Genomic DNA, 23,202 nt, shown 5'->3' with positions numbered 1-23,202 from the left:
AAGACCCCTACTTCATTTGTTGCAAAGTTGGAAGTGTGTAATGAATGAGGCAGGGGATTGATTACAAGTGAAAGGAGACCTTAATAATGTCCTTTTAATGTAATTTTTGTGTGTTCAGTAATATCCCATGTTCACCTCGCCCAAAGCTGGATATGTACAGAAAAAAACAGAATTCCTGTACAGACCTCAGGAGAGAGTTTTTCTACTTACAGAAGTGGCTGCCTCTGAAAGGGAGATGCCCACATGTGAAATTTATGTTCAATTTATGGGCTACAACTAGGATCAAAACCAGTCTTAACTTCAACGAAGAAAAATCAAACCTTTCCCCAAAGGTGTGGGTCAGGGACAGCAGGTTTTCAAGAGGTATGGAAGACAGGTGAGATGGAAACATTAGGGAAGAAATGGGGAATTGGGGATGGTATTAGAAGTGGAGAGAAACACACAAAATACGGGCAGAAATAAAAGAAAGGATGTGGGAAAAGCAAGGCACAAAACTGTTGGATGGGTATGAGAATATAGAAGTGCCTCTAGTAGTTGGACTGGTAGCTGAAAAACAATCTCGTTTACATTTGAAGTTAGGTGGAATACAGCTGAGGGAAATAAAAGGGACCCATATCAGACAAATACAATTTAACCAAACGCAAGTCAATAGTAATTACTAATATGAAATCTATCCAGGTACTTATTTGTCACTCATTACTGTAGTATCTGAACACCTCACAATCATTACTGGATTTTATCCTAACACCACCCCTGTGAGGGAGAAAGTATTATCACCATTTTACAGATGCAGAGTTAAGGTACAGAGTACATTAAGTCACTTATCCAAGTTCATACACAAAGTATAAGGCAAGAACTGAACCCAGCTCTCCTGAGTCCCAATACAGTATTCAAAACAGTAGACCCTCTGTGCTTGATCCACTCATCTTCTCTGTCACATTTCTAAATCCAATCTAGTGCAGCAACAGATTTATTCCCACTTTTAAGATAATTTTCTAAAACATTCATACTAACAGATGTTTATGTATTTAAAGATAATACATCTACTTTCCCCACAAACACCAGTACAGCAACAATTACATTAAACTGCCGTCTGTTACTACAACTGTTCATCCAGACACAGGATGATACAAAGCTGTAATTTAAGAACAAAGGTACAATTTACACCATTTCATAAAATGTTTATTGAGGATGGTAACACAGGATATCATGCAACAGCTCAGTAAAAAAGGGAATCATTTAAAGAATATAAAGAATGGTAATTGGTGCTGCTGATTTTCAAACAAGTTTATAAAAATCATACTAATTGTCCAAAAGTGATACATCAAAAACCACTTGAAGCTGAACATGGACATTACTTGTAAAGTTTTCATTAAAAAACTGAAGACATTTAAAATGATCACCTACAGATTACGGCAATTGACAACTATCATGGGTTATTCATCCTTATAGCTGCAACAATATTACTACTAATGAAAGTAGGGTTCTACATCCAAAACAGTTTAACCATCTTTTCCTGAATAAAGGACACAATAGAAATGTTTACCACTAAACCACACAGTCAAGCACCTTACCCTCTCTAACCTGCATTGCCACCAAATACTTTATCACTTGGATTGCCTTCCAAGACAACAGATCAAAGACACAGAGGGTATGCACCCTGGTGGCCATAAGAATGGACTCCCTAACATCCTTTAACAGCCTGTTTTTAAAAGGGAAGGAACCAAAGAGAGAAATCTCTAAAAAACATGACTGCCAGCCTTAATGGCACTGACATGTTTTCATAGGAAACTCCCTACCGGCACATGGCATAGCATGCTGGTCACAAGTACTTCACATCAAATATCAGTGGGTTCAGATTTAAGTTGACAGATATAATTCACCTTTCGGAAAAAAATAAATATAGTGGAATGAAAATTGAAATGAAGGGGAAGAATAATGATTACCATCCATCAGGCAGCACGTGTGTGCACTGAAATAAATCAGTAATTTGAAAGAATCCTTAAAAATTAAAAAAAAATTGTTTGTACTTATTTCTGGTCATAAACAACCTCACAAAACCTCACTTTTGGAACTATTCAAATTGAAACTACACACTGAATTTATTAATACAGTATAAGTTTCTTTATGTAAAAAATCTTTATACATAGTAATAAAAAAAGATAGAGGCAAGATGCATCAAACAGAAATCCGCTGGTTGTTTTTCCTCTGTTCTTACAGAGCCACTGATGACTACCTGTGCTAAAAAGAGAGTTGCATTTCTGACTTTCTGTCTCAAGCATCTTCACCTTTGCTTGTGGTAAGGATTGTTCTGTCTAAGCATCCAGAAGGACAGATGCTGGTGATGATTTTTGGCACTTACGCTGGCAAACTGAGCTTCTTTCCTTTTAGTACTAGGAAAAAAAGAGAAAAAGTTACTAAATACATAGATGTATCCATGGACAAATTGTTGAAGTAAGTGAAGGAATACAATTTATCAGACAGAATCCCTTTTTCGTAAGTAATGCTCTATAATCAGGTCCTCCTAACTCTCATCTCCCTGCCATGAAATTCCCTGGGAGAGTACAGTAACTCCTCACTTAACGTTGTAGTTATGTTCCTGAAAAATGCAACTTTAACCGAAACAATGTTAAGCGAATCCAATTTCCCCATAAGAATTAATGTAAATGAGGTTAGGTTCAGTTCCAGGGAAATTTTTTTCACCAGACTATCTATCTACACACACACACAGTATAAGTTTTAAGTTTTAAACAAACAATTTAATACTGGTACACAGTGATGATGATTGTGAAGTTTAGTTGAGGTGGAGGAGTCAGATGGTGAGATATTTTCAGGGAATGCCTTACTGCTAAATGATGAACTAGCAATTGGCTGAGCCCTCAAAGGTTAACTCTCACACTGTACTGTACAAGGCAGCAGGAAAAGAGGGAGGTCAGACACAGACAGAAGCACACTGTGTGTGTGTGTGTGTGTGTGTGTGTGTGTGTGTGTGTGTGTGTGTGTGTGTGTGTGTGTGTGTGTGTGTGTGTGTGTGTGTGTGTGTGTGTGTGAGAGATGGGCATTTCCCCTTTAAGTATGAAGAGTGGGGTCAGAAGTACACTGCCTTGTTAATTAGATCAACAAGCTGAGATTGGACAACAGCTGCAGCTGCCTGGATGCTCCCTCTGTCCTGTGTCCTCTCTGCTCTATGGAAGATGGGGTAAGTGGGCTGTAGGAGCAGGGGAATTGGGACACCCTGACATTAGTCTCCCTCTCCCCTTCCCCCCCGCCACAGCAAACAGGAGTCTCGGGGAGCAGATCCAAGGCAGAGGGCAGGAACAGCACATGACAGTGGGGGAGGGACAGCTGCAATTGATAGCCTGCTGGGCAACTGCTGCACAGGGAACTTAGGGGGGCTGTCAGTCTACCCTGGTTCCAACCACGCACCAGCCAGCTCCACCGGGCTGCTCTTCCTGCAAGCAGTGGACAAAGCAGGTGGCTGCCAAACGATGTTAGAAGGAAGCATTGCACAACTTTAAACAAGCATATTCCCTAATCGATCAGCAACGTAACAACGTTAACCGGGATGACTTTAAGTGAGGAGTTACTGTATATGGAAAGAAGAGACAGTTCCACTCTGCCCCCTTGCATACATATGGAAATTCTTAAATTCTAGCATCATGGATTTTGCCAGGCCAGGGTATGATAACATCAATGAACCAGTAGTGGTGATCTACCATAGTGGGCCTAACCGAAGTAATAAGAGTCACAAATATGCAACTCTGGGGTGACAAGATCGGGGGAAATATGAGGAGGGGCAGAACAGCTAATACATTCTACAAGGCTGATGGTTTCTTGGATCAACATAAAATACAATCAAATCTTATTTGTCCAGGAGGTGTTCTCCATCTTGACAGACGCCCCTTCAGATTCATACTACCAGTTTAAAAACAGTGTGGAAGAGCGGTGCTGATTTTACAGGATTCAGGAAGCAGGGATGACATGATTGTTCCCCAAAAAAGGTGCAATGTGAATACACTGAATTACATTAGTTTTAACTATGTCAGAGAGACTCATCAGAACCATGGTTCCACCTGTAGCAGAGACAGGTCCTCAAAAGGTCCAGAACTATTAAACAATTATATGTAATAATTTACATATAATTTTAACAAGTTGGTGACCTCAGTACAGACAGTCAGTTAGAAAAAAGTCAATTTAACCATGTCTGACACTACAGGGTATTATAATACAAACTGATGCTGCCATTTACTGTACTACTTACCTTTTGTAACATACAAATAGAAGAAGTCGCAGTAAAGAATGGTCTGGACCACACCAGCAACAACAGCTATGAGGTCAAAGAATCCTTCAAAATAGTAGCGCCAAATCCAATTGATTAGGTACAAGGCACGGTACAGACCCAAGAAGAAAAGATAATGAGTGGTGATGGTCTCTGCTTCTCCAGTTTTACTAATCATAAAAAGCTGGGGGAGGATAGCAACTGATTCAAGGTAGATAGAGAAGGTCCACAAGATCTGAAAGAAAAAAAAAAAGACAAATACATTCAATACCACTAATTTCCCTCCATACCTCTGAGTCAGGAAGATGTTAGGGGGTAAAAACTGAGGTCAAACCAAACAATTTTATGAACGAATAGAGTAATTTGACAAGTCCTCCTTGTCACAAATCCAGATAAAACCTTCTCCAATCAGCACAAGTAGGTAAACTGCATAGACTTGTTCCTGAGATGAGTCACAGCCAAAGTGACTGTAGACAAGAGAATCTCTGAATCAGCTATCTAATGAGCCTGCAGCAGTAGTTTGCTGATGAAGTCAATGCTTCCTAGTATGTGCCTTTGAGTTAAAGATTTGCAGCACCCTGAAATCCATTTAAGAGACTTGATTCTGTGAGATGTTGAGAGTCTCCAAATTGTTGAGGCCACTTTTCATCTCTCTGGATCAGAATTTAAACAAAGAATCTTAGGCTAGTAAATTGAGAGTAAGTTCCTCCTATTTTCTTTCACACACACACATCCCCATTAGGGCATGATCCTGCACAAACTGAAGCCAGTAGCAAAACTTCCATAGACTTCACTTGTTGCAGGGTCAGGCTCTAATTGGGGAAAACCTTTAGCTGACTAGAAGAGAATTCTTATCCATTTACCTTATTAACTGAGGGGGAAAAAATTATCACTCTACAATTGTTGTGTACTCTCCAGATAAAAAGCAGACAAGAAGGTAAAATTCCATTTTATGACTAAATGGAAAAAGCATCTAGCCTAAAGTTTTGCAACATCCATGGAAATCAAAATAATCGAGCATTTTAACACTGGCTGAAAGCTCATGCGTCAACAGGAAAAAAAAAATTTAAAAACAAAAATGTTGCAATGAAGGACATTAAGACAATATTAAGACACTTTCCTTAATGAAATCTGACAATCCTACGGCATAGAAAAATTCAGTTTCACTCCAATTAAAATATATACAGGAGGGTCTATTTTATACTATAGTGAAGCATTTATTTTCTGTGCTGATAAACGATAAACAAATTTACTGTATCTCTAGTGTGGCTACAATTTCTGCAAATACTCTAAAAGTCTGTAATACAGTATAATGATTCAGAATTTTTGTAATTCTTTTTGGTTTCACCAGATGGCACCAAATTCTTACTGGCTGCCAGTCTGCTAAGCTTGAAAAATGCCCAAAAACATAAGACAAATGATATTGCTGGATTAATATCACAGACATGAGTGTGAGGTAAACAATATATGCTTCTGTTTGATAAAATAATGAAGTGACCATCCACTGGAGCACTAAATTCAGTCTTTCAAGTGCCAGAACCTGTATTCTTTACACAGACTATATACTGACTGAAGGTCAGAGAGTTTAAAGGTATGTTAGGGGTGCAGGACCACTATATCTGTCATAGGATGTCCAATATACCCTCAAAATATTTTTTCATACTGAAACATTTCTAACTGTTAAAAGCATATTTTAAATAAAATTACATCTTTACATTATTACAGAAAACCAACAAACTTAAAATATCAGAAATAACCTCAACCAACCTCTAGAGGGGAGAAGTCATGATTGACAAGAAACGAGAGTCCACCAACAGGAACCACCAGAAACTCCACTCGGAATGTATCATGGTTTCCATCGTAGGTAGCCTTAAATTTCATGTAGATCAGGTATACAGTGGCATATGAGCAAGCAACGTAGATAAGCTAATAAGAAAAAAAAACAAAAAATAGAACACATATATGATCGTATACCACCTAACCAAAAAAAATACATTACTGTTTACAAAAAAACCAAACTTACTGTTTGTCTATATGACACTGTAAAAGAATACAAGGAGTGAATGGTGTTTTACTCCTCTTCATAGAGTACTAATTCAAAAGCCAATAACTCTTGGTTCTACAATTTTAATCTAAATAAATTATACAAGTTATAACCTGATGGCTTCTGTCATACAGGAGGCAAGGCAGTTTCCATTATAACCCTCTATTTTCACATTTCACCTTTAGTTCTACATTTTTCCATACCTTACTTCAGGCTAACAGTGACTAAAGGAAGTTTCAACAAAACTCTTCCAGAAGTTTGAGTGGAGAGGATTGGGAGGAAAAATACATTTTCCCCTCTTGCAGAAAAATTGTGAAGGGGATCTAAAAACTGCCGAACATTTAAACTTAAAATTGTACATATGCATAATCCATTACTAGTATGTGCTTTGGGACTTCTGAAAAATATGAAGTTATGAATAGTTGAAAATTACAGTGCAACATGCACATGGATATTAGAAATTTTATGCAGTGATCAGAAACACAGATCTGATCCTCATGTATGCTCTGTCATGTAGCTTTGGCATCATGCTTACCCAATGGAGCCGTTCTAACACTTTAAAAGCCACATAGCCTGGAGAAAGAGCACATGCCTAGAAGCCCTTCTATTTCTTTTTCCTTTTCTATCACTGACTAGCCATAATACTGTACACAGTGTGCTTTGTTCCACTGCTTTGCCAGATTCTATGCAGAAAATAATATTTTAAAAAAGCAAAAATTAAAAGACAAATATATTCAAATATGCCCAGAGTAAGAAAACATGACCCCATCAACGTCCAAAGTAACACACATCAAAGTGAACATGAAAGTTGAAGAAATGTAGAATCACAGAATATCAGGGTTGAAAGGGACTTCAGGTGATCATCTAGTCCAACCCCTTGCTCAAAGCAGGACCAATCCCCAACTAAATCATCCCAGCCAGGGCTTTGTCACGCCTGACCATAAAAACCTCTAAGGAAGGAGATTCCACCACCTCCCTAGGTAACCCATTCCAGTGCTTCACAGCCCTCCCAGTGAAAAAGTTTTTCTTAATATCCAACCTAAACCTCCCCCACTGCAACTTGAGACCATGACTCCTTGTTCTGTCATCTGGTACCACTGAGAACAGTCTAGAGCCATCCCCTTTGGAACCCCCTTTCAGGTAGATGAAAGCAGCTGTCAAATTCCCCCTCACTCTTCTCTTCTGAAGACCACACAATCCCAGTTCCCTCAGCCTCTACTCATAATCTAGTGGTGATTAGAGTGTTGGACTGGGACTCAAGATTCCGGGAGTAGGTTCCTGCCTCTGCTGTTAACTTCTTGAGCAACCTTGAGCAAGTAAGACACTGTCTGTAAAAACAAGTGATATGGTTTATTTTACAATGTTGTGATAACTGATGTTCATAAAGCTCTAAATGCTATGATGAAAAGTCCATCTTATTACACAGCTTTTAACAAATTACTCATTTTCTATACTTGCAGCTTCATCTGATTTAGATGTCATATTTCCTCATATTAATAGCTTATGGAAGGTTTCTTTGGTGGGAAAGAGTATTTGAATGGAGTGCAAATTTCCATATATTTTGTCTGAAGCTCCTTTGTCCTTTAAGTTACCAAAGCAGTAGACCATCACCTACCAGAAAAGACTTTTGTTAAAGGAACTGTGTGTGCAAAACAATGACTAGCCTTTCTCACTTATGCAGAATACTGTACCTTCATAGATGTGTTATACAATGAAATGAATGAAGTGAAGAGATCCAGATAACGAGTAGTGAAGACCAGAGCAAAGAGAAGCTGGCTTTTCCCAGAAATACCTAAAGCAATAAATGAAATAATTATTATATATAACAAAGGACAATGTTTGCTGCTAAAGGTGTAGAAGTAAATGGTGAAAGTGCAGGATTGGATTTCCCTGCACAAGTAGATTTCCAAGTGGATTTCCCTGCACAATGAGGACAGAGACTGACTTCTCAGAACTAAGAGAAGCACCAACAGAGTCATGAGTTTGTGTGTGTTAGTGATATCAGACTAAGGTGCACTGGCATCACTAAACTATGCAGTGGAAAAGGTGCCAGCATGATACAAGATTTATTTAAAGTTATTAGAAGCCAAGTTTGCAGATCATACTTTTGAAGATTACGCCATCTGTTCAGTATCACCACTAGTGTTTTCTATATAGCAGAGCTCAGTTATATTAGTAAGAATTAGCTTTGTATTGTAACCTGTGTTGTCACATGCCCTTATACATTAATTACATACTGGACAGCTCCAAAGATGTAAGAATAGACAAGAGATACTGCATATTCCAGGGATAAGAGGAGCACACAACCACCAGTTGCTTAGTGACTTGAAAGAAATTAAAGCTATTTTAACAGTGAATATGGCAATCTACTCTTACAGTTCAATTGCTCCACATGATTAGGCAAATAAATTTTATATAGAATAGTCAGAAAGTGTGCTTATTAGTATGTATAGTAACATTTACAAAAAGGACTTATGTGACCTAGGAGTATAAATCTTATTTTAAAAAATGAAAATGGGATTTAGGCTTGCATAGCCAATCCTACAAAGACCTTGCATGTGCTTAACTTCAGGCACTATGAGTAGTTCCACTGAAGACAGTAAGTCTTAGGTGCTTTTGAAAATGTTACCTTTAGTGTCCTTGCCTGATATTACCATTCTGATCTGATACTCTGATGCGAGCAGTGACATCACCTGCTCTACATTTGTCTTACTATATGACTGTCCTCATTCCTGATTGTTTTAAGTGAAAGTAGTTTACCAAGTATTTTAGCTAAATGGATTAATCTGTTCAAAGGCTCAGAGATAGAGGGTAAGAAATATCTGGCATTTATAGATCTGTCCTCTTTTATGAGTTGCTATAAAAGTTAAAACCTGGCACTGCAAATCTTTACTCCTCTTTATTAAGGTCCACGGAATTAATTTCCTAGTAATGGCTTTTAGGATCAGGTCAGAGCAAGTTCAACCATGATGCACTTTCCATGCAGAGAGGGAAATACTTTGAGTAAAGATTCCCGCAAATAAAACAATGCTTTGAACCTAAACTAACTGTATTTATACAAAAAGTCTGTATTACTGGAATAGCTTAATTGTAATATAGTGTTAATTAGGTATTTTATTACAACTTTCATATGTAATAAATATTTATTTGGGAAGCTTAATACATTCTCTCTAGTATCAACCAACTGCCAATAATCTAAATCTTAGCATAATAAAGTAAAACCAAACAGATAAACATTATATAGTTCTTGTTTATATCCTTTCTAAGTTGGAATTTTGCAATCTCACTTTCCAAAAAAAGAAATTTATGGTTTAAGCCCCCACTCACCATTAGCCACAGCTGAATGGAGTTCTCAAGCCTTGAAAATGGGCATTTAGAATATTTTGAATATAAAAATAAATCCATTTATTTGGCCTCTGAAGTCCAGACCCACCAATGATACCTGGTATCAGGCCAAGTACAGAACCTACTGTAGACTTGAATCAGCCTACTGTGAAAAGTTAAGATTCGCAACAACCAAAACAACCAACCAACCCAAAATAACCCCCTCCATACTGTTGTAGATTTTTTTTTTAAATCTCTCTCTAAAATGGCATTTTTTGGAGAAAATATGGACTCGTCTTTCCTATATAAGTTGGCTACCGCCTCTAGTAAGGTTCAGTGACGAATGTGAAGTCAATGCAGCTGGTCCCATGGAACGTATTGATTCCAAGACCTACCAGATGAAAAAAGGTCAATTTTATATTAAAAATGTGCATAATGCCCCTCTTACCCTGCTCGTTTAGGGTATACATCATGTAGTTTGACAGCCCTTGCACTTGCAGGTTATCGTTAACGCTTGGCAAGGGATATTGCAGAAGAACAAATCAATTTCATGAGTTAATTTGCAGAGCAAACAAATTAATTTGAAATGGATTACAGAAAACAATCTGTACATGTCAGTTTTACTCCTGGGGAAATTCTGTGCCAAAAAATTAAAAATTCTGCAAAATTCTGAATATTTGTCAAAATATCATTCCAGTTTCAATTATTTTGGCAATTTATTTCAAAATACCTGCCAGCAAGTATGTCTGTAACAATATAGACAGAGGAAAAAAAGGTTCAGGAAATGTTTTTGTTTTTTTTTTTTTTTTTTGACAAATAGATTCCTTACTAGGCATATTAATACAGAACTCTAAGTAATTCCTTTAAACTACAATACAGAAACGTTCTTCCCACATCCCTCAGAAGCAGTGCAAAGGCCTGGGGAAGTCAGATGTACTGGAGGAATTGAGGGAGAGGGAAAGAGCCTGGAAGGGAAGCAGGAGGGTTGTTGAATGTAGGTGGGAAAAAGTATGCAACAGTTGTTTTGGTTTTTTTGCGGATGGGGGGGATTGTTAGAGAGTTGGGGAGCATCCCCCATGCAGACCCTGGTTGACCTCTAGCCCCTCCCATTCAGTCATGCGCATCTGCCCCTGTCCCCATGTATCCCTGCACCTTGTACCCCCATTCCCTGCTGACCCTGAAGCCCTCTACCCCCTGCAGCCTCACAGCCTCCCTCCCCCGTTCCCATGTGACCCAGCAGCCCTCCGCCAATTTAGCCCCTGGCTCTATACTGTTACCTCACTACTTCCTTAGCCCATGCCAATCTATCCCCCACCACTAACCCTTCTGAACCCCAGACTGCGACCTCCCAGCAACCCCATGTGCCACACGTTGTCCGTCCCCTGCATCCTCACCTGTCCCCATTGTGAGGAATGCAGCCTCTTCCCTCTCCCTCTCTGCTGGCTGCCCTCTCTGCAGGAGCCACAGCAGCCCCTGGTAGATGAAAGTGTAACTACAGCACCTCTCCAGCAGAATCTATATTCTGCAGAGGAAAAAAAAAAACTGCAGAGGACATGAATTCTGTGTGTGCACAGTGGCGTAGAATTCCTCCAAGAGTATAGTTCACAGAAGCACATTATTTAGCATGTTATATTGACTTCCATGTCATAAAAAGGACATTTATAATTATATTATATAAAGTCAGCAGCAACATCCTGTATGGAGTTCAACACAAAGAGATTCCTAGTAATTATTTCTGAGTTGCTGTTTGGCGTGATAAATATTTTTCTGAAGCCCTAATTCAAAAGCTTAAATAAGCAGTTTGGCTATCCAAAATCTGCATTTTCTGCCAAAGCTCTAATGAACAGTACTACCTGAGTTAATTTGCTCTCCCCTTGGATTCCTTCCTCTCGCTTAATCTAACACATTACCAAAACAATTTAACGCAGGGGTTCTCAAACACTGATAGTGTTATTCACTTCTCATATACAGAAATTGTCTTGTGGTCTTCCTTTCCCTATCACAAACCACCTCCTCCTTGAGGCCTCAATCCCCATTTCCTCTCCTTCTCTTAGAAATCAGTGGCTCAATAGAGGTACATAGCCTGTCTCCCCTTCATTTCCAGCTGCTTTTTCAGGCCTTCAAGCTCTTCTTGGAACACAGACCTTGGACACACACAGAAGCAGACGAAAAAGAGCACTATGACTTGCCAGCTCTCCATGGTCCATAAACTACAGTTTGGGAATCATTCATTTTGGGGCTTTTGTTTTTTAATTATTTCTAATTTTCTCCTTACTTTGGGGTCACACAGTTAAACCATCTGTCAGTTTGCTCGCACCCTTCCTTAACGTCTGAGAAAATCATAGGGTGCATGCATATTTGGTGCGAAGTTACAAACTGCTCTACAAACAAGCTTTGTAAGCGATAGCATAAAGCCCTCAAGATGACAGTTGGGTATTCATCAGTGACTATTGAAGTGTTATCTGGTACCATTGCAATGGGTGATGTGCTTCTGGAATGGCCTTACAGACAAATTTGAGTAAGCTGATGTTTACAGAATTCTTAGAATATAACAACACTGATATGACAAACTCCCACAGGAAAAATCATAGATTCATAGAAATGTAGGGTTGGAAGGGACCTTGAGAAGTCATCATGTCCACAGCCCTGTGCTGAGGTAGGATTAAATAAACTTAAACCATGCCTCACAGGTGTTTGTCTACCCTGTTCTTAAAAATCTCCAAAGGTGGGGATTCCACAACTTCCGTTGGAAGCCTTTTCCAGGTCCTAACTACCCTTATAGTTAGAAAGTTTTTCCTAATAGCTAACCTACATCTCCTTTGCTGCAGATTAAGCTAATTATTTCTTGTCCTACCTTCAGTGGACATGGAGAAGAATTGATCATCTTTATAAACAACCCTTAATATATTAAGAGACTATTATTATGTTCCCCCCTCAGTCTTCTTTTCTCAAGACTAAACATGCCTAGGTTTTTTTTAACCTTTCCTCATAGGTCACATTTTCTGAACTATTTATCATTATTGGTGCTCTCCTCTGGACTCTCCCCAATTTGTCCACATCTTTCCTAAAGTGTGGTGCCCAGAACTGGCCACAGTACTCCAGCTGAAGTCTCACCACTGCTGAGTAGAGCAGGACAATTACCTCCCATTTCCTACATAAGACAGTCCTGTTAATACATCAGAGAATGATACTACACTTTTTTAATGCAACTGTATCACATTAGTGATTCATATTAAGTTTATAATCCATTATGAGCTCCAGATCTTTGTCAACAGTTCCACAACGTAGCTAGTTGTTCCCTATTTTGTAGTTTTCAATTGATTTTTTTCTTCTAGGTGAAGTACTCTGCGCTTGTCTTTATTCAATTTCATTTTGTTGAATTTGACCAATTCAGCAATTTGTTAGGGTCATTCTGAATTCTAATCCTGTCCTTCAAAAAGCTTGCAAACCTTCTCATCTTGGTTTCACCTGAACATTTTATAAGCACACCCACCACTCCAATATCTGAGTCATTAATGAAAATACTGACTAATATCAGACCCAACACTGATTCCTGCAGGACCCCACTAAGTACACGCTCCGTGTTTGACAGCAAACCACTTAAAATTACTTTTTCAGTACAGTCTTTCTACCAGGTGTGCACCCACCTTATAGTAATTTCATCTGGATAGCATCTCCCTAGTTTGCTTATAAGCATGTATGTGGGACCGTGTCAAAAACCTTACTAAAATCAAGATCTAACACATTTGCTGCTTCCCCCATCCACCAGGCCAGTAACTCTGTCAAAGAAGGAAATTTTGCCTTGGTTTGGCATGACATGTTCTTGACAAATCCATGCTGGCTATGCCTTATAGCCCTATTAATCTCTAGGTCCTTAAAAACTGATTGTTTAATAATTTGTTCCAGCATCTTTAGAAGTATCAAAGTCAGGCTGATTGGTCTATAATTCCCTGTGTGCTCTATTTCCCCTTTTTAAAGATAGGTACTATGTTTGCCCTTCTCCAGGTCTCTGGGACCTTACCAGTCTTCCAAGAGTTCTGAAAGATAACTGCTAACAATTCCAAGATTGCTTCAGCTCATTCCTTAAGTATAGGGTGACTAGATGCCCCATTTTTAAAGGGACAGTCCCATATTTAAGCCCTCAGGCAGGTGTCCTGACTTTTTCTTAAAAATGGGCAAGTTGTCCCATATTTTATCCCCCCCCTCATCAGTATTGGTGAATCCTGCTACTGACTGGATCCCTGCTCACCAGCCACCTGCCCACCAGCAGTGAGTGAGGGGGTCCAGTGGCTGACAATGGGGGTAGGTGTGCACGGTTGGTGGCAGGGTGAAGATGCAGTCTGTGGGGCTGTCCGCTCCCTCTGCCGGTCCATCAGCACAGCCCCCACTGTGCGCTGGCTCTCAGCCAGCAGGGCCCAGCCCCCTGGCCCATTTCTGGCTGGCACTGGCTGCGTGCTGTGAGGCCTGTGTGTATGGGCAGGCGTCAGGCAGCAGCCAGTTATGTGTTTCCTCTGCTACTCACCCATCAGCTTTTTACGTGCTCCCTCTCTTTCTATCCTCTCCCTGATTTTCCCCTTCACCCCACCCCCCGTCCCATGGCTCCTCCATATCTCCCTGGTGGGGCACATCTCGCTCCCAGCACAGTGCAGCAAACCAGCCCCCAGTCAGAGTGCTCAGCTCACCAACAGTCTGGCCAGCAGGCTCCTTCCTTCCCCTACCACCTCTGGCTTGGCTGGCACCTCAGGAAAGCCCAAGACTCGCTGGCCTGGGGCGCTGGCCTGGAGGAGCCAAGCCCTGCATGTGCCAAAGCCCTGCGCAGCGCTGGCATGGGGAAGCCTCTCTACCACTCAGCTAAGCTCTGGCGTGGTGGTGGAAGGAGGAAGTGATTTCCAGCCTGTTGCATCCCGGCCCTGCAAGCTCCACAGCAGCCCCCTGGGCAGGGGCTTAGCACCCTCTTCACCCGTCTCCCTTGAGTCCAGCCCCTACGGAGCTCAGGGCTGCTCCGCCCCCTAGGCACCCTTCCCTGGCAATCCACCTCTCTGGCCAGGTTAACTGAAACCCCTGTAGTCAGGTTCCCTGGGTCCTGGTACACAATGCATCCTTAGGGCTTAACCCCTTCCTGCCCACACTGTAGCCAGGGGACAAGAGGCAGCTGGGTTATGTTGGTGGCCAACAACAGCCTGAAGGTGTTAGCTGCCTTTCAACACTGTGCAGGCAGGAAGGGACAAGCTGCTTCCAACCACTGGGGAGGGGGGAGAAGAGATGAGCTCTGCAAAGACATGGGCCAGGTCATCCCTTCCCCGAGTCTTCTTCCCCTGCAGCTGGAAGCAGCTCCTTTCCCTTCCCTCCCGCACAATACCAAAAGGCTACTGCTGGCTACATTCTGGTGTGAACCCTAACAAATGGGGGGAGCGGGGGAAGAGGGCATGTGACCCCGCGTGCCCCCACACTCGATGTGTTGCTTTGAGAAGACGCAGTGCCCAGTTCCAGAGAGGGGGTCCATCTGGGGGGCCTAGCCAGGCATGGAGGGCGGAGAGAACCAGGCAGGGAGGGTTGGGGTCGGTCGGTCTGTGTCCACCCCCGCCATGTGAGAGAGGTGTTCAGGAGTGTGTCACATCTCCTCATGTGTGTCACCCCTCCTAATGTGAACCCTAAAGCCTTAAAGATAAGAGGGTATATAAAAAGAATCCAACTAAGCAGTATTTCTTTTTGACAGGCTCAGTCAACTTGATGTTAATTTTAACATTTGTACTGCATTGTTCTGATTGATTGCTGCTGAACTTGCTTGAATGTGAGTAATTTTACTAGGTGTCCCACATTCAGCATAGAGAAATATGGTCATCCTACTTAAGTACTCTAGGATGAATTTAATCAGCCCCTGCTGAATTGAATACATTTAACATACCTAAACTTTCTTGACCTTGGTCTTTCCCTATTTTGGCTTATATTCCTTCCTTTTTGTTGTTTAATATTAACTGCGTTGAGAATCTGGCCACCATTAATCTTTTTTAGTGAAGACTGAAGCAAAATAGGCATTAAACACCCGAGACGTTTTGATGTCATCACTTATTAGCTGTCCCTCACTAAACAGACGGCCTACACTTTTCCTTCATCTTTCTTTTGCTCATAATGTATTTACAGAACTTATCACCTTTTATGTCTCTTACTCATTTTGTATCTTAGTTTTTCTCATTTTGGCTGTACATCTTTTTGCTTTTCTTTTGTACTCATTCTTGCAATTTGTCCATGTTTCAACTTTTTGTAGGATTATTTTTCGATTTTCAGGTTATTAAAGAGCTCCTGAAGGAGCCATATTGGCCTCTTCCTATCTTTCCTTCACATTGGGATAGTTTGCAATTGAGCCTTCAATAATGTCTCCTTGCAAAACTGCCAGCTCTCTTGAATTCCTTTTTCCCTTAGATTTTCTCCCCACATGACCTTACTTACCAGTTCTCTGAGTTTGTTAAAGTCTGCTTTTTTGAAGTCCACTGTCCTTATGTTAGTGCTCTCACTCCTTCCTTTCCTTAGAATCATCAAATCTATCATTACGTGATCACTTGCACCCAAATGAACTGCAGAAGGGATGAGCCTCTGAAGAAAAGCCCACGGTGAATTTATTCTCACTCGTTGTTACGGCTCAGAGGCTAGAGCCCTGAGAGAAGAGAAAAGAAGGATTTGAACTCCTTCCCCCTAGTTCCACTTGACTTTTCTTTAAGAAAATAAACCCTGGTAAATTTATCTCCATCTCACAAAAAGGACTAGATAAGAGCATAAAGCAGATTTTTCCTACTAAAAGAGCTAAGGAAAAGTTAATTAATTTCCTTTTAGAAGGGCATTCTGGGAGTGGGAGGAGTCTAGGGCCCTATGTAACACATGTTATTCCACTTCTTGTTGCTAGAAAAGCAGCCCCCGGGAGAGATGTTACAACTCTATAACTTACTAGAGACACAGGTAAAGAAAGGTTTGTTTGTTTCCAAAAACCTACTAACTCTGGAGAAAATGACTTTGGGGAGCCAATAGTATTTTGATCATTAAGCACCTTTGGGGGAGGGGAAAAGGGACTACATTCTATTTTGTATTGTATGTTTGCTGATATAAGTACCCCAGTATTCCAAAAAGATCACATAAGAAGTCTGGTGAAGCAGGGAATTGAACCATTATCTTCTGAATCTGAGGTTAGCACCTTAACCACTCAAGCAATAGAAAATATAACCTTTCATCTTGGTCACTAGTTTCAATATAGCCCTTCTTCAATATCTCATATGCCTGGGTTAGAAGTCTTTCTAAACTCCCAAACTACACACCTTTCTCTGCATTTGTTTCTTGACCTGGGGCCCAGTATTCCAAAACTCTTATTTGTATGACTCACATCAAGAAGGATTTGTAGAATTGGGCTCTTTGACAGTAAACTCTACTGGCAAGGATTATGTTTTAAGTAATATTAATCTGTAGGGCCCCTTATAAATAGTTCTGAACTGCCATTGTATTTACATCCTAAGTTCACTGCTAGATAGCCTAATAAAGTTTGTTAGAAAACCAAGTTACTTATATATTGTGACAAATATTGTAACTCAAAATTGGTAACTTCAAAAAACAGTTTCCCCAAACTACCAAATTAATAGTGACTGTAGCTGACACAAGATATCAGTCTTTCCATATTCTTCACCTTTCCACATCTAGCTTGCTTGTTCATAGACTGCTAAATAAACGCTCGATAAACTACCTGCACAGGGTATGAGACATTTCAATTTGGTAAGTGTGGCTTATAGATGCTTCACAACATACTACCTGTACATACCGTCCATTTTATCTCCCCATCCTCAGGCCCCTTGGGGCTCTTAATTTATAACAACTCTCTACTTGTACTTTGTTAGCCCACCACCTTAGCCATTCCTGCTTCACTATAAAGTTAATACGTAGGCAATGCTTCATACCAACAAGTGACAGCAAGGACTAGTTACAGGAATACTTGCTCTCACTGAGGGCCAAAAGAAGCTCCCGTTGAAGGCCAGGCTGTAGGAGAACTGATATTACAGATAGCTGTGGGGTGGGCAGATTATTTAATACACATATGTGGAGCACCTAGATTGAATTACTGGAGCAGCATTAGTTCTAGCTTTCTGGAACAATGTATAATGGCAGCAAACTGCTTCCAAAGCTATTTCCAGATAGCTCTACTGTTAACTGAGTGAAATAGTAGAGGCCTCATCACTTTCCTCTATGATAGATTCCATTGTGATAATTTAGTCTGACCTCCTGTATAATTGTCCCCAAAAAGATTCCTAAAGCATATTTTTAGAAAACATCCAATCTTGATTAAAAAAACTTCAAGTGATGGAGAATCCATCATGATCCTTAGCAATTTTTTTAAACCACCATCCAGGGGATCCCACCACACACTGGGGTTTCCCCCTGCTTAAACACACACCAGTCCAGGGAAGCCCCACTCTGCAGCAGGAGAGAGTTAGGACTATGACTAGACAAAGCACTAATAAATGTACAATAGGAATCAAGTCTTCCCCCAATGCAGTGACAGTGAATTTACACAGCTAAATTACAGACCCATGAGAATAGTGGTTCTGAAAAGCTGACACCATACAGCCAGAATTCAACATAATCCCTCTTCCTAGCAGCTCAATCCACCACACCTTCAGTTAGCTGCCACGTCAGACTAGGCCAGGGATCCCAATGGAGAGCCTATTCTCAAACCCTGATTCAGTCATTTGCTTCCAAGTTTCTATTGTAATTGGCAATATAAGTGAGAAACCACTCAAAATCCCCGAATCTAATAGGATGGCAACGTAACACCTTTTGAAAAAAGCATTAAGAGTGCAAATTAGTGTGATTAGATATAAAATAGGATGACTGCAAGAGAAACTTCAGGATTTGAAAACTGCAGTGTCAGCTACTCCAAACATCTGCACCAAAGCCTGCCCTCTGCAAATTAGATCTGTGTTTAAAGAAGGAAAGTATAGAGAGAGAGGAAAATTTAGGCTGCATACTGCTAGAGAATAAGCACAGCTCACTTAAAATTGAAACATTAATCTTATTTCTGCAACTCTGATGTAGTTGTGCAAAGTGAGGCTTGCCTGCCTTCCAGGAAATTCGTTCCTTTCCTCCTCCCAACCATCTCCCCCATTCATTCGCTTTGCACTGGGCAGTTACATAAGGAATGAGCTGTACAACTGTAGGATGGAGGAAAGTACTAGTGCTTTCTGCAGCGCGTCAGGGACTGAAGCATGAATAACTGCAACTGCTTAAAGCCACTAAATCTTTAACATGATCAGAGCTGTCACACGAGGAGGCAATGGAAGCACATCGCCTTTATTTAGAGCTACCCCGGCCTGCGGTATTTTTCGGGGGCGGAAGGACAAGGACAGGAGTCCCCCTGATTCACATCTATTCAAGCATCCCACATTTAGGAAGGGGAAGTCTTCATATTGTCTACACGCGGGGCAGCTCTTCAGAAAAAACTCCCCCTTCTCCCTGCTACTGTGGATTTTGTGAGTACCCCACCAAGAGCTGACAGTTCTCCCTCTCCAGCAACTGGAGCAGTCAGATATGCCCCCCCACAACGAAATCCCTCTCTCCCATCCCCAGCAAAGGCACCGCTCCCCATCTGAGAGCCCCCGGCAACTGAGGCAACTCTTGGGGCGGGGGTGCCCCACACCTAGAGGGGAGGGCGGAGGCCCCTGTGGAAAAGCGGGTTTCCCCACAGAAGGGGCTGAGAGGAGACCGCGAGATCGATCCACTCCCCTCCCCCGGTCGGTCTGGTTCCCTCCGTCCCCCTCCCCGCATCGGAGGATCAGGCCCCGCTCCCCCGCGTCGGGTCGGTCCGGTCCTCCAGGGAACATCAGGCCCCGCTCCCTCGGGCCGGCTCTGGTCAGTCCGGTCCGCCCAGGAAGTATCAGGCCCCGCGCCCCCAGGTCCGCGCGGTCCCCCCGGGCACGCACCGGCGCAGGAGCGGGTCTTCCAGATCTTGAGCAGCAGGATGATGATGGCCGCCAGGTGGGACAGGTCCCCGGTGAGGCGGAAGATGTTCATGGCGGAGGCAGGGCAGCCCGGAGCCGGGGACTGAAGATGGCGAGAGCTCAACGGCCACCGAGCGACGTGGCCCGGGGACGTGGCCAGACAGCCGGCGCGCCCGATGCACCCTGGGAAACCGGAGCGGGAGGCCCCGCCCCCACCGCAGAGGACACGCCCCCTTCTCATCCTTCCCCCGCCTCGGGGCTGAGCGGGCTCGCGCGGCCCTGAGTCCCCAGGCCCGTTTGGCACGGGGGGGAGGGGTGTCCCGTGAGCAGCAGACCGGCCCCCCCCCCCCGACAAGTCACTCAGAGCGGCGGCTGGGTTAAAGAGCCGGGAGCACGAGGTCACCCGCTCCCCCAATACAGCCCTCACACTTGTGTCCTCTCCCTGCCGCCTCCCACCCCCTCATCTGCACTCCGGGCATGACTAGCTCTGCCAAACGGTAGCTCGGGGCTGTGCTTCAGCGCCCCGGCCGGCAGGCGAAGGGAGGCAAGAGGTTTGCAGAAGATTATCCCTTCCTGTCCCCATCCCCAGGGGTGCCAGACAGGACCTACTGGTCTTGGGCCAGGGACTGTGTCTTCCACAGTGTTTCGGAAAGTGCCCGCCCCTCTTGAGGCACTCCAGCGCTCATCTCTCTTAGGCCTCAGCTACGGCCTTGGCTACACTGGAAAGTTGCAGCGCTGGTGGTGGCTTTACAGCGCTGCAGCTCACCGTCCACACTTGCAAGGCACATCCAGCGCTGTATCTCCCTGGCTACAGCGCTGGCTGTACCCCACCTCTGCCTGGGGAATAACGACTGCAGCGCTGGTGATGCAGCGCTGTTCCGTCAGTGTGGCCACCAAAAGCGCTGCCATTGGTCTCCAAAGGTATTCGGAGGTATCCCAGAATGCCTGCTCAGCCGCTCTGCTCATCAGTTTGAACTCTACTGCCCTGGCCTCAGGTAACCAGCCCTTTAAATGCCCCAGGGGAATTTTAAAAATCCCCTTCCTGTTTGCTCAGCCAGGTGTGGAGTGCAATCAGTGAATCTTTCCAAGTGACCATGCCTCCACGTGCCAAACAAGCCCCAGCATGGAGCAATGGCGAGTTGCTGGACCTCATCAGTTTCTGGAGGGAGGAAGCTGTGCAATCCCAGCTGCGCTCCAGCTGTAGGAATTACGATACCTATGGGCAGATATCAAGGGCCATGCTGGAGAGGGGCCATGACTGGGACACAGGGCAGTGCAGGGTTAAAGTGAAGGAGCTATGGAGTGCCTATTGCAAAGCCCATGAGGGAAACCGCCGCTCTGGTGCTGCCCCCACAACCTGCCATTTTTACAAAGAGCTGGATGTGATACTTGAGGGTGACTCCACCGCCAATCTGAAGACCACGATGGACACTTCAGAGCAGGTGGGGAGGTGGAGGAGGAGGAAACCAAGAGTGAGGGTACTGGGGTGGGGGGAGACACCCTGGAGTCCCAGGACACATGCAGCCAGGAGCCCTTCTCAAGCCAGGAGGAAGGTAGCCAGTCGCAGCAGCTGGTACTTGGTGAAGGACAAGCAAAGCAGCGGGTTCCCGGTAAGCGTCTTTTATTTTCAGGATGGAAATGTTTCGGGAGAGGAGGGAGGGTTAGGGCTGCATGCATGCATGCCTAGATGTGGAATAGCCCATTGATGTGGTCTATCACGTCGCGGTAATCGGCCTCAGTAATCTCTTCAAAAGTTTCAGCCAGAGTGTGGGCAATGCGCTTGCGCAAGTTTATACGGAGAGCCACTGTGGTCCTTGTCCCAGTCAGGCTAACGCGTCCGCGCCACTGTGCCGCGAGGCGTGGGGGGACCATTGCTGCACACAGGCAAGCTGCATAGGGGCCAGGGCAGAATCCGCATTGCTATAGAAGACCCTCCCGCTCTTCCCAGGTGACCCGCAGCAGCGAGATATCTTCCAGGATGCACTCGTTTTGGTACGGGAAAATTATGCTAAAGTGAAGACTGTAAACTCCTTCACTGTGTGGGAATAACTGTCTGAGATATAAACAATGCTGCCTTTGTTAACTGTTGCCTTTTTTGCCTTTCCACAAGCGACCTTGAGTTCTCAGCTGCCCATGTTATCAACAGCTCAAAGACTCCCAAACCTCTGGAAGAAGCCACAAAAAAGCAAAGACGACCTGCTGCAAACAGTTATGGATCACTCTGCCAGAGAGAATAAAAAACTGCAGCACTGGAGGGAAAGGGAAAGCAGGATCCGCCAGGGAAACGCAGCAGCCAAGAAGAAAAGCACAAAGCAGCTGATAAGCATCTTGGCGCGCCAAGCGGACTCTGTCCAGGTGCTCATAGCCATGCAGGCAGAGCACTACCGCGCCAGCCCCTCCCTCCCATCCCAAAGCTCTTTCACTTGTGCCCCAATGTCAGCTCCAAACCCCCTTCCCCAGCATCCAGGTTCTTACCACCACCAGCTGCCTCCAACACCTGTACGTTCACCAACCAGCCCTGAGAACTACGACCCTTACCCTCTGCACTCAACCCCTATCACCATGCAGTATAGGCATCCTGAAGTGCAGCAGTCATTGCACAGCACTCTAGACAGGACATATTCAAACCTGTGACTGTACAGTTCCCCACCACACACCCCTGCCCTTTTAGGTTCCCAAAATGTTGTGTGTCTGTCAATAAAGTCATTTTCTTTTCAATAAATGAATTCTTGGCTTTGAACACAGTCTTTATTATTGCAGAAAGTCAAAGATGCCTTAGCCCAGGAAAGAAACAGGCACTGCAAATCAGCTTAGGAAAAACAGATTCCTACTAACATTGTAACCACTGCACTTCACTCCCATGCAAGGCACCAAACATTACTATTGGTTTTCAACCTCAAATCCCTCCCTCAAGGCATCCCTAATCCTTGAAGCCCTGTGTTGGGCCTCTCTAGTAGCCCTGCTCTCTGGCTGTGCAAATTCAGACTCCAGGCGTTGAACCTCGGAGGTCCATGCCTGACTGAATGTTTCACCCTTCCCTTCACAAATATTATGGAGGGTACAGCACATGGATATAACCGCAGGGATGCTGCTTTCCCCCAAGTCTAGATTCCCATACAGAGATCACCAGCGCCCTTTTAAATGGCCAAAAGCACACTCCACAGTCATTCGGCACCGGCTCAGCCTATAGTTGAACCGTTCCTTGCTCCTGTCAAGCTTCCCTGTATACGGTTTCATGAGCCAAGGCATTAATGGGTAAGCGGGGTCTCCAAGGATCACAACGGGCATTTCAACATCCCCTACTGCAATCTTCCGGTCTGGGAAAAAAGTCCCTGCCTGCAGCTTCCGGAACAGGCCAGTGTTCCGAAAGATGCGTGCATCATGCACCTTTCCAGGCCAGCCTGTGTTAATCAATGAAACGCCCACGGTGATCCACAAGTGCCTGGGGAACCATAGGGAAATACCCCTTCTGATTAATGTACTCGGATGCTAGGTGGGGTGGTGCCAGAATAGGAATATGCGTCCCATCTATCGCCCTTCCACAGTTAGGGAAACCCATTTGTGCAAAGCCATCCACAATGTCC

At 43.5% G+C, this 23,202-nt stretch overlaps 1 protein-coding gene across 1 annotated transcript; it reads right to left on the bottom strand.

Moving 5' to 3' along the window:
• Positions 1 to 1,165: 1,165 nt before the first annotated feature.
• Positions 1,166 to 19,693, bottom strand: KDELR2 (KDEL endoplasmic reticulum protein retention receptor 2). Its single transcript, XM_030578218.1, has 5 exons — positions 19,601 to 19,693; positions 8,015 to 8,115; positions 6,047 to 6,205; positions 4,262 to 4,514; positions 1,166 to 2,393 (listed from the first exon to the last, which is right to left on the bottom strand). The coding sequence occupies exons 1-5, from the start codon at positions 19,689 to 19,691 to the stop codon at positions 2,359 to 2,361; spliced, it is 639 nt and encodes a 212-aa protein (XP_030434078.1). The 5' UTR covers positions 19,692 to 19,693; the 3' UTR covers positions 1,166 to 2,358.
• Between the last annotated feature and the right edge of the window lie 3,509 nt (positions 19,694 to 23,202).

The sequence above is a fragment of the Gopherus evgoodei genome, chromosome 10 (genome assembly GCF_007399415.2).
Source record: "Gopherus evgoodei ecotype Sinaloan lineage chromosome 10, rGopEvg1_v1.p, whole genome shotgun sequence".
In the NCBI taxonomy this organism is placed as follows: domain Eukaryota; kingdom Metazoa; phylum Chordata; order Testudines; family Testudinidae; genus Gopherus; species Gopherus evgoodei.
The sequence above is the reverse complement of the archived record's forward strand: the minus strand, read 5'-3'. Positions and strand labels throughout refer to the sequence as shown.